Source organism: Helianthus annuus, chromosome 1 (assembly GCF_002127325.2).
Source record: "Helianthus annuus cultivar XRQ/B chromosome 1, HanXRQr2.0-SUNRISE, whole genome shotgun sequence".
NCBI classification, from domain to species: domain Eukaryota; kingdom Viridiplantae; phylum Streptophyta; class Magnoliopsida; order Asterales; family Asteraceae; genus Helianthus; species Helianthus annuus.
The window spans coordinates 107,708,113-107,725,626 of NC_035433.2; the positions used below are offsets into that span (position 1 = coordinate 107,708,113).

Below are 17,514 nucleotides of genomic sequence, written 5' to 3' on the forward strand. Positions count from 1 at the left end.
TCTTGATCTACACGCACTCCTACACTTTTCTACCTTTTGAATCTTAACTTTTAACTGTGAAATCATCAAGATTTGAGGTGTTCTAGGATGATGTCATCATGGTGTTCTTGAGAACTTCATGTTTTGGCTTCAATCCATCGAGAACAACTTAGATCTGAACGATTTTCACATAAATAAACGAAGATCTTTCATAGATCTAAATAAATCCAAGGTGAAAAGGATTGAAAGATGGTTTTCCAACTTTCTTTCAACTCTTTTACACTCAATGCACTCAAAACCGATAGAATCGGAGCTTGTACCGACTTTCTACTCATTCTTGTGGTTGTGTTGGTTCAAGATCCTGATTCTATCCACGAGAATACCGATTTCGGGTTAGACATGGAACACCGTCTCGAACAGTTAACTAGGCGGATTTGGGTGATTCCTATTGGATCAGGTTACTAAGTCTTGACGAGGTTTCTGTTGTCTAATACGTTATCAACACATCTCGATAAAACGACAAACTATCAAAACAACCAAGTGTAAGACGAACGGAACGACTAGGACGGAATGACCGTCCGATCGGACTACCGTCCATTCGGAGTGTCACCCGATCAGGTTGTCACCCGACCGACTTGCACCTTGGCCTCACACTTAACTTCTATTTCAAACGTTTGAAGTTGTGAACATTGAACGAATTGATGTCCGAACGGATTACCACCCGATCGGACCATCATTCGACCATGTGATGTTCTGACTTCCACACTTAAACAATTTTCAACATGTTCAATACCAGCAGATTGCCACCCGATCGGACTACAATCCGATCGAGTAACAAACTGATGTGAACTTGTTCTCACTAAAGTGTCCAACCAATTGGGTTGTCGTCCGATCGAACAACCGTTCGATCGACCGACCTAAAATGTAGAGATACTTCTATGTTTTCGTAATGCTACAACGAAAACTTCAAAAGTCAAGCCATCAGACACAAACACATCCTTCCCAAAGGAAGTAACAATCCACTCGAAACGTCACCCGATCGGATGACCATCCGAGCGGACTGTCACTCGAACGACCAGCTGTCCGATCGGACTACCATCCGATCGAACTGCTGTCCGACCCACTTACACTTTGCATCGTTTTACGCGTCGCTTATCGTTATGTTATCTTTCTGATCAGGCTAACTTACTCTCTAGCGCTCCCTTCAATCCACCAATCGATGTGAGTATACTCGGTCCCTTTTTGCTTTACGCACTTTTGGGCGTTACATACGTTACTTATTCCAAATCACATCAATCACACTACTCAATACTTTAAACGCTAACCAATTACCACATGTTATACGTGACTTAATGAATGCTTGTTTATTATGTTTACACATGGAATACTGTCTACCTGCCTTAGCAACGGTAATATTATAGTTTGGACTCAACACCTGTTCACTCAGGGGTTGTTAAGGACAATTAGTTACAGGGCTCACAGTGGTGAGTGTGTATCGCGAACTGCCTTGGGCAGTCAACCCGCAGTCATTGGTATCGATAGGTTCATGTCGATAACTAACATGCCTCATTTCACAATGTGTACGTGCTGGTTATGCGTAATCGATTTCGAACTCTATTATATCTATTAAACTTGTATGCTCACCTTTACACTATGTGTATTGACTTTTACTTTAACGTATGTGACAGGTGCTTAGGATGCTTACTTGCTTACTTTGCTGTGAAATCAAGGTTAGGAAAGACCTAGGTCAACAATAAACAATTGTCTGTAATAAAAATATGAGTTGTCGGAACAGAACAATTTGACTAGATCTTTTCTATAATAATTGCATTATCTTTTATGACATGGTATGGGACGTGTTGCTTTAAATAACTGGTAATTATAGTTGTTATGGAAACTTCTGGACAATCTGTTTCGCTCAGTGCCGCGCCCCGATGTTTCCGCCATCGGTTGGGGTGTGACACCCACACTACCATATTCATTTTCATTCATCCTACAAGCAATCTAAGCATATACAAAGGTGTATGGAGGCTATCTAAGGAAGCTACAAGTGCTAGGAGTTGAAGGACCACTTTGTGGAGCTTTTAACCTCTCAAATTCTTCATTCTTCATCATCTTCCTTCTTGTGCCACTTCCCTAGCCAATAGAGCTAGTAGTAAGCCTTCTAAACACTATTTTGGTTCATGTTCATGTTATGTACAAGTCACACCATCTAAGAAACCAAACTTTAAAAGATGAAGATGTAAAGTTCTAACATAATCTTAAGGAAAACAAGTGATTTTAGTGTTATTTGGTGTATGTGATGAAGTTGTTGTTGTTGAATCGTGTGTTTATGTTTAGATCTATCATGTTAAAGCTTGTTAGAAGCTTAGATTTAACAAGTTTAAGCATGGATCTTGAAGGATCCATGGTTAAACTTGAAGATGAACTTGTGAAACCTTTATGTGAACATGAAAAATGATTTTTGAAGCATGATCTTGTGTTCTTGAAGTAACTAAGTTTATGTAAAAGTAACTTTTGAAACTAAACTCCATGAAAAGTTTGTTAAAGGTTCATCAAGAAGCTTGTTTATGAAAGATTCAAGTATGTTAAGTATGGATCTTGGAAGATCCATGATGAAACATGGTTTTGAACATAAAGATCTTTTAAATGAGCATAAAAATGATTTTAGAACATGATTTTTAAGACTTTGAAACCCTAAAACTCATGGATGGTTTAGTTAGTAAGTTAAAGTTCCATAAAAAGTTTGTTTAAAATTTACAAGAACATTTGTTTTTGAAAGATCCTTGTATGTAGATCTAAAAGACTACACATTTTTAACAAAAATCAAGTTCATCATAAGGTTTTCATGGTGATTTTAGTGTATGTTGTTTGTGAAATTGGTTGGAAATTGATTTTGATGATGAAAAGAAAATAAACACATGTTTTGAAAACATGGGAAACCTCCATTTTTAGGGGAAACTATGTCAAAATTTTCATAAAATTTTGACGCTTAGAAAAATATAAGTTTTGGTGAAACTTAATTCCCAAAAATTCACCTAAAAATATTTATCAAGGTTTCCTAAATTTTGTACAAAATTACAAGCTAAGAAATAAGGATTTCTTCAAGTTAAAATCAATATTAAGTATGTATATTTTTAGGGAATATATATATATATATTTAGTGATCACCAATTTTTGTGCTAAGTGTATACTATGTGTATTATATGTAGTAATGTATTAGGATCATGCAAATACACTAAATACTCCCAAGGAGTATCACCAACAAAATACACATGGAAATACATAAAAAATACCTAAAAAAAAACTCATACAAAATAACCCATGAAAGGGTATATGGACAAATACAAGAAAATATATTCCTTAACAAATTATTGGACTTGGACAATTTAAGGACAATTATGGACTTAAATATATATTTGGACAAATATATATAACTATTACCAAGTAGTAAAAATTATACAAAATCGGGTGAATGACAAAAATAAATATATATATATATATATATATACTTCCAAGCATGACAATATATATATATATATATTTATAATATATTAAAAAGGAGAAGTGATGTACCAAATTGTAATTTTACTACAAGTACAAGTTATTAAACAACATTTACAAGTGAGTGCAAGCCAATATAACAGGGGTTTGGCTTTATTTTTAAGACGCCCGTAGGGTTAAAGTTGGGATTTCACCCTGCTACAACTCATCGGCCGTTGTTGAACATCAATCGCCATTGTTCAATGCGACCTTTCGGTAATCCGCAGTTCCCATCTCCCCTATAACCTGATTTTTGATTCTTACACTGTGTTCCAGAGTCTCACTTAAATAGAGAAGAGAATGGAATTGGAAAGAAAGAGGATAGCAATCATGTTCCAGAGATTTTTATATGAGGAGAAAGGGGGAGAGGAGAAGAGAATGAGGAGGTTTTTTGTTTCTTATATATTTCTTCCCAAATCGGAATGATTCTCAGAGAAAAGAAGAGGTAAACATCACGTTCCTAATTTTCTTCCAATTTTACCCTCGTAAGAAATATGGCGGGTATATCTCCCACATCCCGTCAAATCATCAATCCACCTTCCATCATCTATCCCTCAATTGAAAAACTGTCGATCATTGTTTCTGTACCTGCTCTCCTCAGCAATCAGCAGTTCATCTTCCAGGTAAGATCACGTTCCTATTTCACATCCAATTTTGAGCGGCCAATCTCCTTTGCGTGGTCTTTTTATCTAAAATTTTGATTAAATTAATGTGTCCAGATAGGGTTTTGGCTTCTTGAGTTGTTTATGTTTGATTAAATTAGATTGCTTTGATTTTTATAGCTAAAACTTTGAAGCATAGACCTGAATTTGCCGTTTGAGAACTGTATGTATGTATGAAGGAGGCCTGACCCTGCACTTAGTTCAGTTTCAGTTTCGTTTGTATGTAAAATTTGAGATAATTAATTGAAGAACTGCTCGTTATAAATTTATAATTATAATATTCGGCTATTTTGATAAAAAAATGAGATGGTGTATGTATCCGGAAAGTTCTCTTTCAGTTTCCTTTGAATATTGCTCTGTTACTGATTGAGGTTATAGTTATCTGATCTGATCACCTTTACTGTCATGTTATCTAATTAGTTTAGACAAAAAATGAGATCGTGTATGTATTTGGTTAGTTCTCTTTGAGTTTTGTTTACCAATTCCCCTGTTAATGATTGAAGTTATCTGATCTTATCATCTTTATTGTCACCATATCTACTTAGTTATAGTCAAGTGTTAAATGTTTTGACTTTAAGTTGAGTCAGATCTGACCTAATACGCTAATAGTTGGTTTAGGTCGTATTTTGTTGACTAGAATACCACAAAATTGAATTCTCCTCAACCCTAGTTTCTAGTTTACTCTTATTTGATTTACTAACTCTAATAGACACAAGCATTAATTAAAAAACATGTCAGTGCACCCTACAATAATTTTACAGAACAAGAACGTAAGTTTTTATCTAACAATTTTCTAATCTAATAACAATTTTCAACAGCAAGTAAGTTTACAATGGATAATCAAATACGCGAGGCAGCTGAACTTGTGCGAGCTAGACAATTGCAAGCAGCTAACCTGATTTGCTTTCTGGTGGCTTTCGTTGCACTACGTAGATTCTCAACCAGAAGTCGTGCTAATTTACCTACTAATGATGAAATTTTACAACGACGATATGTGCGAGAAGAGATGTTACACGACCTTTCAAACGGCGGTAAATGTCGTGAGCTTATCCGCATGAGTGAGAAAGCTTTTATGACATTGTGCAGTATTTTAAAGCGTGATGGTGGACTTCGAGCTACTCAACGCATGTCCGTTGAAGAGCATGTTGCCACATTTTTGCATATTGTAGGCAATGATTTGAGAAATCGGTTTACCTCGTGGCTATACCGTCGTTCTGGGTCAACAACTAGTCGGTGCTTCCATAGAGTTTTGCGAGCGATTATATCACTAGAAGGTCGTTATATTCAACAACCTAAAGGTGATATTGTCCCAAAAGAAATTCAAGAAAAAAAGAGATTTTATCCTTTTTTGAAGGAATGTATCGGTGCAATTGATGGAACACATGTTCGCGTCAAAGTACCTAATAAGGATGCCCCTAGATATCGTGGTCGTAAGGGATACCCGACAACAAATGTATTGGCTGCTTGTACATTTGATTTAAAGTTTACGTATGTGCTAACTGGATGGGAGGGTACAACATCAGACTCAAGAATTATAAAGAATGCGCTTACTAGAGATGATAAACTAGTAATTCCAACTGGTAATTTGTTCTACCAAATTCTCTTAAATTGTTTAATAATGTATTCTAATACTAATTACAAGTTGTTTATAGGTAGATATTGTTTAGTAGACGCGGGTTTACCTCACACGAGTACCCTAATGGCACCATATAGAGGTGTTAGGTATCATTTGAAAGAATACTCCACGCGTGCCCCTGAGAATGCAAAGGAGTTGTTTAACCTTCGTCATGCATCGTTACGCAACGCAATTGAACGAGCATTTGGTGTCCTAAAAAAGAGGTTTCATATTATTAGAAGTACAGCGGAACCATTTTACTCGTGCGAAACACAGTCTGGCATCTTTTTGGCATGTTGTATTTTACACAACTTTTTACTAGAGGAAGACCGTGACAAGGATCTTGAAGATGAGGTCATACAAGAGGTGTTAGATGGACCACAAGAGGAAGAAAGTCAAATTACAAGAGATATACGTGAGGGTAGTACGAGATCTGAACAACTAAGGAACTCAATTGCAAATGAAATGTGGACTAACTATTTGACTTATCCAAACAATGAAATAGATATGTCAAAGTAGTTTTAGAATAGTACATTATAGTATTTCATTTCGATTTTGTATTGACTGTTATGGTTTCAATGAATTGGTGACTTTGTTCTTTTTTATTAGCATGTGCGTATAGTAATTTTATTTAACATAAGCAACCATTTACATAAGTACACATTTGAATTTATTTATGTATTACCATGTAGAAAGTTATCATGAGCAAACACAAAGCCACCGGAAAGAAGGAACAAATAAAGTGGACGGAAAGTATGGATAATATATTCATACAATCCATGATAGCGCAACAGGATAATGGCAATAGGATTAATGGCAGTTTTACTTCACAAGCATACAACAATATGATTGAGGAGCTGAACACAAAGCTTCAAATTGAATTGACCAAAAAACATTTGAAGAATCGTTTAAAAACATTAAAAGAGCATTTTTCCCAATGGTACGACATGTTTCGTGGAACGTCCTTGAGTGGATTCTCATGGAATTCAGAAACTCAATTAATTGAAGCCGAGGATGAAGTCTGGGATAAATTAATAGAAGTAAGTTTTTTTTTAATTATTTACTTGAATATTTAGAATATCGTTTATAATACTCATTAGCTTAATTTTGTTAAATAGTCAAAGCCTGATGCTGCGGCATTGAAGACAAAGAAAGTCTCAAACTTCAATGAAATGCTACAACTATTTGCAAAAGATAGGGCAACCGGTGCACAAGCTGAAACAGCCAAAGAACGAAATGCCCGACTGAAAGAAAATGACAGCATTAACATAGAAACAGTTCCAGAAGTTGATGACTTCTGCGCTGCTAATGATGTAGTTCTGGAGAGCCAATGCAATACTGATGATGATATTCAAGTGCTACATCCTACGTCTTCTCGTGCAAAGAAATGTAAGAGTAGAAAAAGAAAAGTTGAACAACAAGATGAAGATTTAACCTCTATTATTATGAATGGCGTTAGCGGTGTGGCTAATGCTATTTTAGAAGGCAATAAAATACTTGAAAGAGCTTATCATCGCGAGTACACAGGTGAAGAAATTTATAATGCACTGGAGCCATTGGGTTTGGATTCCCATGAAATACGTGGAGCTTTAAATTACTTGGAAACCAACCAAGCAAAAGCAAGGATGCTATTTAGTTGTCCTCCTCTGATACGGTTGGGTTTACTAAGAGATATGATGGGTTCCGGTAACTAAGCGAGTTTAGGATGCTTTTGTCTGGTAGAAGTGCTACATCCTTTTTTAGTAACTTTTATTTCTTTGTTGGGTATTTTATTATTGCTTATGGGTCTTGTGATTGTTTATGATGCTTAATTACATTAGGTCTGGGATTGTTTATGACTCTAAATTACATCAGTCTTGGGTCTGTTTTTTTTTTTTACTATGGGTCTGTTTTTTTTACTAAGCCGAGGCTGCTTTAGGATTATGTATGATGCTACAGTACTTATATTTCACTGCTCATCTTCTTGAACCGTTATTTCTTTAATTGTGATTCTTGAGCTATAAATATATTCACCCGCTGATGAACAATGACAAGCTGTTTGATAAAAGTATGCTGTTATAATTCAAGATTATTGGACCTGCATGGCCATTAAGTTGCTGCTGAATATTTGGAACAAAACACAGATATTCTTGACTTGTTGATACCCGGGTAAGCCTTTTATATAAACCGATTTACTTATAAATGGTTCGATCCATGTTAAGTTTTTTCGCTAACGGGTCAAAACGTTGTATATCCATGTTATGCTCATGAACTCATCGTATGAATTGCAGATCTTGCTGTTGGAGCATCCTCAAGATCCACATTTGGTGCGCGCACAGATGGGTAACCATTTTGACCCGTTACAAAGAAAAGTTGCCCATTTGAGCCTAAAGATCGTCGTAACGCTAAGGAGGTACTATTATATCTATTTATTTAAAAATCTTGTTACTGAGTGTTTTGAAGTTATAATTCTACATGACTGATATCGTTGACTGTGCTTGGACTGAGGTGGAACTGAGTACGAAAGCCGGAAAGCGGATAAGTGGACGCCGGTTTACCCGCCCCAGTACGCCTAACCTGCATTTAATACATAAGGTTATGATGTTTTGTGTTAAAAGGGTATAATAGTAAAATTGTAGGTAGATACTATTTAGTAGACGCCGGTTTACCCGCCACAGTACGCCTAACCTGCATTTAATAACGCGTAACCAACACTGCGCGTATAACCGACACCTAAACGCATGAATCGACACCGGAATGCGCGTAACTGGCCTTAAACACGTGTAACTGGCACTGGTTACTCGTGCAAAGTCGATTTCGTGTCGAGTGCTGCGTTCAGTGCTTACCAGGCTGGGTTACGCGCGAGACCCAAACTGGATACGTGTAACTAGAGTAAAAATGCGTAATAGACGCCGCAAGTGTAATTGACGCCTGAACGCCCATAGCACAGTAGCAGTAGGAGTGCTACTGGAACAAAATCGGAGACGCCATAGGCCTCCAAATTCCTGCTGCTGTTTGGTTTAAAGAGGAACAAAAAGGTAGCTGCTGCAACTGACGGAATGATTCACATGTTCGATATGTCGGGTAGGGGCTTTATGACTACACGCTCTAGTGATATAACGCCCCATAAAGCCCCTCTATGACGTGGCGTGCCACTTGTCGCATAACGCCCCCAAAGGAGCTTTATGACTACACATGGCCTAAGGCGCAAGGTGCTTAAAAAGCCCGTTTTAGACTAGTTTAGGTTGATTTAGACAGTTTTTGGAAGCTTTTGACCCTATTTTTCCAGATTTTTTTTTGCGCGTTGCTGTACGCAATGCAGATTTTGTAGCGCTGAACCTTCTGCATCTTTTAGTATGATGATAACTGGTTGTGTTGACTTTGAGCTAAGTATTCTATATCTAACAGTTTTCATGAATGTTTTTTGAGCTAATGTGTTTGCGAATCAATATTGAAACTTTCTTACGCCGAACTTGGGCCTAGCTCAAGTGCTCAACTTGTGTGCAGCCATGAATTATGATTAATATTGTTTTAGATTTTGAATAGTTAGTTATGTTTGATTAGTTGATTGTACTACCATGCTTTTGTGGATTCTACCATACTTTTGTAGGTTCTGCTCTTCACAAATACTCATGCTAACTTGTGTTTGATAAATATAGTTTTTATCGCATTAATAGATTGATAATTCGTAAAATTCCTGTTGCTGTTTGGTTTAAAGAGGAACAAAAAGACAGTTGTCGCTAATCGTTACGCGCTGCCGGATGGAGTCTGGGATGCGTCGTTCAAGTGGTCTAGGCAGATACAGTCTACGACTGAACTGGTATCCAGTTTGATATGTTCGTTGTGGCTGTTGTGCTTCATACACGGACCCGTTGATACCCCTAGCGGCGGATGCATATTCGATATAAATTATAGACCAGTTTGTTTCTTTTCATTCAATTTGCACTTATTATTATTTTTTAATTAATAAAACATACGTATATGCAGGAACTAACCACCGGTCGATTTGAAATTGCAGAAAACCGCTTCACCTGATGGGAAAGTTAGAGCTTTATGATCTTGTTCTACAAGACTATAATTGATGCAGGAGCAAAACTTCTTTTGCACTTATTATTACTTTTTACTTACTTTGAAACACCAGGAATGTATGTAGAATTCCATATTAAAGCACTAACTGAATTATAGTAGTCAAAGGCACAAAATAGCATCTGCAAGTCTATCAGCATACTCAGATTGTGTAAAAATAATTATAATTAATATAAAATTAATTAACAAATACTAAAATAGTCGAGCCCGAGCCGAGGGCGAACTTGAAAAATTACTTACGAGCCGAGCTCGAGGTTTTAAAGTCAAAGCTTGAATCCTGCTGAGCTCGAGCTTTCATATGTTAAACGAGCTCGAGCTTGGTTGACCTTAGGCTCGGATCGTTTGCACCCCTAGCACTTTTCTTGCATGATGGGACACAAGTTTAGGTTGGTTGAAATGGAGTTTAATTTGTTATTGAAGATAAAAGAATGTTTTAAAGAAGACGAGAATGTATGGGTTATTTTTATTTTAGTATTACTTAAAAGGGTATAATAGTAAAAATTGTCACTTTCCTTTCTTTTCCTCTCCACTCGGGAATGCAAAAAAATGTTTATTCTCCTTTCTTTCCTTTACTTTACTTGAAACTCTGGAACACACAATAATTTTTATTTGTTCCTTTCTTTTCTCTACTAAACTCTATTTCTTTTCTTTTCTTTCTTTTATTAAACTCGGGAACACAGCGTTAAAGATTCCATCAATAGCGATGAATCTCATCTTCTCCCTAACCTGTTTTTTCGATTCTTACCTCAATCGACCATTTCTCATGACATGGGAACTGCTGAGTTCAAAAAATCTATGGTTCGTTGTCAGAACTACAAGGTGAAAACGAAGATTCAAGTTTATTTTAGATCCACCTATGAAGATTCAGAAACAGGTAACCTGTAACTCGAGGTGTTTCGATTTGTTTGGTTTTTTGTTTCTCTATTAATTTGATTTTGATTGTTTGAAGTGTTTATTGGCTTTTGTAGATTTGATTACAAAACCCTAAAATCAATCAAGGTATGTGAATTTGGATTCTTTTGTATCTCTTGTGTTTCCTTTTTTTCATACGATTATATGTCTAGGGTTTGTTATTTGTTAATTTGTTTCCCTGGTTTAATAACTATTGACACTTCTGTTTATTGCATCCAAACGCCATACTGATGGTTCATTGCCAGTTGAAGGCTTTAATCTTGAATTGGAGAATTAGAATGGAGAGAAAGTGAAGGTGGGTACTGAAGACTACCAACGGTATGGTTCGTTCGTAATTAATCGCTCGGATCCGGCCATGGGGAAAGATCGAACAACATATGTGTTATAGGATACAATGGGAATCGGCTCATAGGTGTGAAGGGTGGAAATCACGGTCTGATGAAGAGACTGGTAAGAATTATTGAACTATGTAAATGTTACATAAAATTGAAGTTATAAAGAGTGAGAATTATTTGATTTTTGGTTAGTTTTATCAACCTTAGCTGTTTCTTTAGGGATTTTGTAGTTGGTATTTGATTTTTAGTTAGTTATATCTCTTCGTTTGTTTTTTAATATGTAGTTGTATTAACCGGTCAGTGAAGTCTGTTATTGTCTAATTTGATAATAGGAAAGGTTCACGGATCATTGGATCATGCCAGAAAAGTGTGAGGCCAAACACTTAAGGTGGCCAAGCAGGCCAAGAAGAAGCAGTGCGCCTTAGGGATGCGCTCACAAGCGTATTCAGTACAACCGTCGTTTCGCCACTTTTGGTAAGTTTCTAACCGACGCCGTTTAAACTGTTGTTTATTCAAGTTTATGTTGGTGGAAATGTGAATATGTTGTGTTTTTAAAGTTGTTGGTCTTTGGAAGAAGAAGGGATCTTACTCATTAGAGAAGTAAACAAATGTTCAGGTTTGTAAGCTTGTTTCCTTGTTTTCATTTAACTGTTTCTATTTTCTGAAGGTTTTTTTGGAATTAGTTATTGCTTTTTATTATCTCATGTTTGACTAGCACATTCGGATTCAGTGATTGGTATATTTCTTTATTTCCTTTTTGATAATATTGGTACATAAAATGTCAATTTGGGGCTAAGGGTATCTGTACGTGTTTTAACTACACCATAATTGTTAAAATGTCGCGTCATTGACATCACACATAGGCAGTGAGCCTATAACTAAACCACATTTTCACATGGGTGTAATGGTTTAAACTAAATAGCGAGATGGGTATGATTGGGGCTTTTTAGTTGGACTTGTCCCGCTCATCATGAATTCAATTTCAATTTTATTTTTGTATGATAAATATATGGTGGATATGATAACATAGGTTAAGGGATGGAGGGGAAAGTGATATGGTACTCGGGTAGGATTAAAGGATGGGATGAGTATAACACAACCAAAAACTGAAGAGCTCCAATGCAAATTACATAATTAAGGAGGGTTTATGTATTAAATACACTCTTGGTGACTTTTGCTTTCTTTGACCCGTTTGGTCTGGTTCTTTCTAATCTATTTTTTTTATTTAAATCCGCTTTAGCTGACATGATGTGTGAATATGGTAGTTTCAATATGGGAATCCCGATAAACTTTGCACCCCTATGATAGAAGCTAAGAAGGCCGAAGATGATTTAGTGGTAATCCCAAGTTTCTTTGAATTTCTTTCATAGACTCATTTTTCTCTAATAATCTTTGATCAAAAAACTAAAAGACCTTTTATGCAGAAAGCCTACACAAACTACATAAAGGAATATTACGTTGGAAGTTTTGGTGCTGAAGTTGAAACATATAACCAAGAAAGCCTAAAAAAACCACCCTGAGTGACTCATCTGGTGATCGGTTATGGTGGTTCCAAGTTTGTACTGAAGTTGCATATTTCCAAGTGGCACCTGCAAACAATAGCATTCGCTCTTCAAAAGTTGACACAAGGCATGAACACTACCGTCTTTCGTATTATTAAAATCATTTCCATGATTTTTTATTGTTACAGCACACACCACGGGTCTATCATTTGTTGTAATTTGATTGTGATTTGTGACAGGTACCATTTGGATCTATGCAAAAATGTGTTTTTGAGAGGGTGTATATCCGGTTGTTGATGCTACAAATCTGTACTATGGGGGCACAGACATTGCTGGTATGAGCACTTAAATTCAGTGTTTTCCTTTGGTGGAATTTTATGTTAGAACATTTTTTTTTTTGTATTGTCATCATTATAAACTGAAACTATCAATGATATGATTTGGTCTAAAGATTCATGTGTTCTCATCATTAAAGGGTAATTTGGACATTTGATTAGTGGTAAACTGGTCATAATTTTATATTTCAACATGTACATCCAGGATCAAAAATGGTATTTACAAATGGATCACAAGATCCATGGCGACATGCATCCAAGCAGGTGTCGTCTCCAAGTTGTAAGTCGCCAACGCTAATAAATTAGCTGATTTAACTTTTCATTTTGTTTTTCTTTTACATTTTCCGACCACGAAACTTGTTTTTTTAATCTGCAGTGCCATCATATCTAATCACTTGTGATAATTACGGTCACGGAACTGATCTAAGAGGATGCCCACAGTCTCCTTTAGTTCCTGAAGGTCCGTATTTTTTGGACATAAACAATATAGTTTGCATCAATCAAATCTTTTTTTGAACAAGTTGTGACCAAATTTAAATAAGCTCGGCTCCGCTCAGCTCATAACAAGCTTATTTTTAGATTCGGGCTCGGCTCATAACCAAGTTTAAATAAGCTCGGCTCGGCTCGGCTCGTTTACTAGACAACTCTAAATAAAAGGTAAATGTTATTAAATATTAATAAAAACGAATACTACACTCAGGCTCGACGAGCCCGACGAGCTTCACACAGCATTTACTTAGGCATAAGCTTTTTCTCAGGCCGATCTTGAGCAACTCACGAGTTGCTCGGCTCATTTTTATTAAATACACATTTATATATACATTATACGTGATATGTGAATAATGAATACAAAAACGGCATTATAACAATTATAATGTAAATTGACCCATTCAAAAGTAAATGGGTAAATTGAGGTTTTTTTTCTTTCATAAACTTCATTCCGAGATTCGAGCAACAGTTTGGGTGGATGTTGAAAATTGAGTTTTATTTTAAAATGACAGGTTGGCAGTGGGTTTGGGGAGAGCACACTGAAACTAGGATCCATCCATGCTAACAGAAGGGCAACTAGGCAGGTTCGGTGACATTTTACCTGCTCAAACAGCCGGTCTTCTTTCTCAATTTACAATCGCAAGATCAGATTATTGATTTCACTCATCCCACCTTATAAACGCACCATTTATCCCAACTATATGATCTGATGTCGAGAAATGGATACTTGGATGCCAAGTTGAGGAATGGGTCGGGCCCCATTAAGCCCGTGTGCCCATAAGCGTGCAAATTTTCAGGTAAAGAACAATAGAACATATAAAGTTTGTGAATGTACATTTTCGGAGCATTATGTGTATAGGAGGCAATAGAACATATAAAGTTTGTGAATGTAAATTTTGGGAGTATTATGTGTATAAATTTTAAGTTTTTTTCGTGTAGTTTGATTTAGTGTTTGTTGTTTGTGGAATTAGTTCTTTTAAAGATAATCCTCACCCTGATGAGAAAGAAAGATTGGCACTGGGTAAGAAACTTAGCCGGATATCAATTCTCGCTAATAAGTTTTTGGGTCGGCCTTTATATAGAACGGGGGGGAGCTTTTATCGTTGGTCGTTAAAAGAAAAAGAGCCTTGGTGATTGTTGTTTTTATGTCAATTCTTTGTTTATACTCAATTGCTATATTAGTTGTGTTAACAAACTGGTTTAAAAAAATAAACTATGTGAACTCGTTGGGCAACGTGCGGCAAAAAATCATAAATACCCGCGGCAACGCGCGGGCCTTCCCACTAGTATATATATATAGGGTAAAGTTCTTGTACAAATAATCTTAACATACTAAACATACAAATTGAAGGAAAACTCAAAAAGACAAGGTGGCATTTTTGTAATTATCAATAACTATCAAAGTTACTCTACAAATATACCTAAAAAAACCTAACCACTCCCCCCACCCAAAAAAAAACCTAAACCCCTCACCCCCCCACCCCCCAAAAACCTAAAAAAACCTAACCCCCCCCCCCCACCCCCCAAAAACCTAAAAAAAAACCTACCCCCCCCCCAACCCCCAAAAACCTAAAAAAACCTAACCCCCCACCCCCCACCCCCAAAAACCTAACCCTCCCCCCCCACCCAAGCTAAAATGCTAAAAACTAAACCCCCCAAAAACCTAAAAAAATCTAAAAAAATAAAAAAAAAACACACAAATTATTTTATTTTTTTAACATTTTTTATTAAAAAATCGCTACTTTTAGTAGCAGCCAAAAAAAAAAAACTTTTTTTTTTTATTTTATTTTTTTTTTGCTAACGAAATGTAGCGATTTTTTAATAAAAAATGTTAAAAAAAAATTGTGTTTTTTTAGGTATTTTTGGTTGTAACTTTGATAGTTGGTGGTAATTACAAAAATGCCACCTTGTCTTTTTGGGTTTTCCTTCAATTTGTATGTTTAGTATGTTAAGATTATTTGTATTTGATCTTTTGCCTATATATATATAGTTCAATCATATCTGACCAATGTATGCACTTACCAGTCTCTTCATCAGGCCGTGATTTCCACCCTTCACACCTATGAGCCGATTCCCATTGTATCCTATAACACATATGTTGTTCGATCTTTCCCCATGGCCGGATCCGAGCGATTAATTACGAACGAACCATACCGTTGTAGTCTTCAGTACCCACCTTCACTTTCTCTCCATTCTAATTCTCCAATTCAAGATTAAAGCCTTCAACTGGCAATGAACCATCAGTATGGCGTTTGGATGCAATAAACAGAAGTATCAATAGTTATTAAACCAGGGAAACAAATTAACAAATAACAAACCCTAGACGTATAATCATATGAAAAAAAGGAAACACAAGAGATACAAAAGAATCCAAATTCACATACCTTGATTGATTTTAGGGTTTTGTAATCAAATCTACAAAAGCCAATAAACACTTCAAACAATCAAAATCAAATTAATAGAGAAACAAAAAACCAAACAAATCGAAACACCTCGAGTTACAGGTTACCTGTTTCTGAATCTTCATAGGTGGATCTAAAATAAACTTGAATCTTCGTTTTCACCTTGTAGTTCTGACAACGAACCATAGATTTTTTGAACTCAGCAGTTCCCATGTCATGAGAAATGGTCGATTGAGGTAAGAATCGAAAAACAGGTTAAGGAGAAGATGAGATTCAACGCTATTGATGGAATCTTTAAGAATCAAAAATCAGGTTATAGGGGAGATGGGAACTGCGGATTACCGAAAGGTCGCATTGAACAATGGTGATTGATGTTCAACAACGGCCGATGGGTTGTAGCAGGGTGAAATCTCAACTTTAACCCTACGGGCGTCTTAAAAATAAAGCCAAACCCCTATTATATTGGCTTGCACTCACTTGTAAATGTTGCTTAATAACTTGTACTTGTAGTAAAATTACAATTTGGTACATCACTTCTCCTTTTTAATATATTATAGATATATTTCACACAAGTCTTAAAAATATTATTTTTAAGAAATATAATTCCAGAAAATATTAAAAATCAAAGTATTGATTTTTGACAAATAATGTAAAATACACAAGTATTTACATGAAAATACAAGTATATTTTCCTAAGTATACTTGCACAAAAATAATATTGAAAATATTATTTAACAAAAGACTTATATTTATTTTTGGAAAATAATATAAGTAACATATTTGGACAAGTTAAAAATATAATTATTTTTAACACCTATCGTTTGTCAAATACTACATAAACAAATATATATTTTTGGAAGTAAAATATATATATTCATAAATGAACGATATCAAACACAAATTACAAAAACAAGACAAACGGGCGAGACCTGACAAGCGAGGACACGACCCTCACAAACGATGAACATATACAAGACGAATACATGAACCTAAGATGGTGACTTGTACTTGTGTGTTACAAGTCTAGTGACTAACGTACATAGAACACATATAGGTTGCGACACCTACACGACAAAGCTGGTGACGTTTACGACGCAAGTTACGCAAATTTGTGAGTTCATGTCCCACTTTTAAACTTTTACTTGTTCTCTAAACTTGGGGAAAATACATGTACAATGGTATGTAGAACACAAAACTAAGGAATGACACATAGATCATGTGACGAATAGGGTATCATAAGCACCATTAATCAACGTATACATTTAGACCGGGGAACGAAAAGTTAGATCTAATGGGTTTCAGGCAACCTCACTCTTGGCCTATTTCTACCAAAGAGTGCTTTTGTGTCTCAGTCGATCTCGACAAAAATGCCTAGGTTTTGTGGCTTCCTATGCCGTGATATATGTTAGTGGCCTTGCAACCATTAGCCATCTCGTATTCCTTACATTTACAGAACTCAGTTTACTGATACATTTTACAAATTGCATACCATGTTTTCATATAAGTATACAAACATTCTATATAAAAACTGCATGAATACACACCAACTTATGTTGACGATTTTCTAAAACTTACATGTATTTCAGGTAACTAGATGGATGTACGCGGGGTCTCCTTGTTCGGGATGTTTGATTATGTTTCAAGTCATTTTGTGTCGATGCTCCGTGCCACTTTT

The 17,514-nt window shown here is 35.9% G+C and overlaps 1 protein-coding gene and 3 long non-coding RNA genes across 4 annotated transcripts; 3 read left to right on the plus strand and 1 right to left on the minus strand.

Annotated features, from left to right (window-relative positions):
• Positions 1-6,500: 6,500 nt before the first annotated feature.
• LOC110929196 (uncharacterized protein At2g29880-like) lies at positions 6,501-7,615 on the plus strand. The gene is made up of 2 exons (XM_022172323.2): positions 6,501-6,839; positions 6,918-7,615. Exons 1-2 carry the CDS (start codon positions 6,501-6,503, stop codon positions 7,491-7,493), a joined length of 915 nt encoding a protein of 304 aa, XP_022028015.1. The 3' UTR covers positions 7,494-7,615.
• A 2,937-nt stretch (positions 7,616-10,552) lies between these two features.
• Positions 10,553-12,819, plus strand: LOC110874019. Its single transcript, XR_002555572.2, has 7 exons — positions 10,553-10,738; positions 10,833-10,863; positions 11,022-11,226; positions 11,444-11,585; positions 11,669-11,727; positions 12,377-12,448; positions 12,536-12,819. It is a non-coding gene; the product is annotated as an uncharacterized LOC110874019 (long non-coding RNA).
• A 33-nt stretch (positions 12,820-12,852) lies between these two features.
• LOC110874023 lies at positions 12,853-14,347 on the plus strand. Its single transcript, XR_002555574.2, has 4 exons — positions 12,853-12,948; positions 13,154-13,228; positions 13,325-13,408; positions 13,950-14,347. It is a non-coding gene; the product is annotated as an uncharacterized LOC110874023 (long non-coding RNA).
• Positions 14,348-15,625: 1,278 nt separating this feature from the next.
• Positions 15,626-16,221, minus strand: LOC110938805. Its single transcript, XR_002591709.2, has 3 exons — positions 15,947-16,221; positions 15,822-15,852; positions 15,626-15,663 (listed from the first exon to the last, which is right to left on the minus strand). It is a non-coding gene; the product is annotated as an uncharacterized LOC110938805 (long non-coding RNA).
• Positions 16,222-17,514: the final 1,293 nt, after the last annotated feature.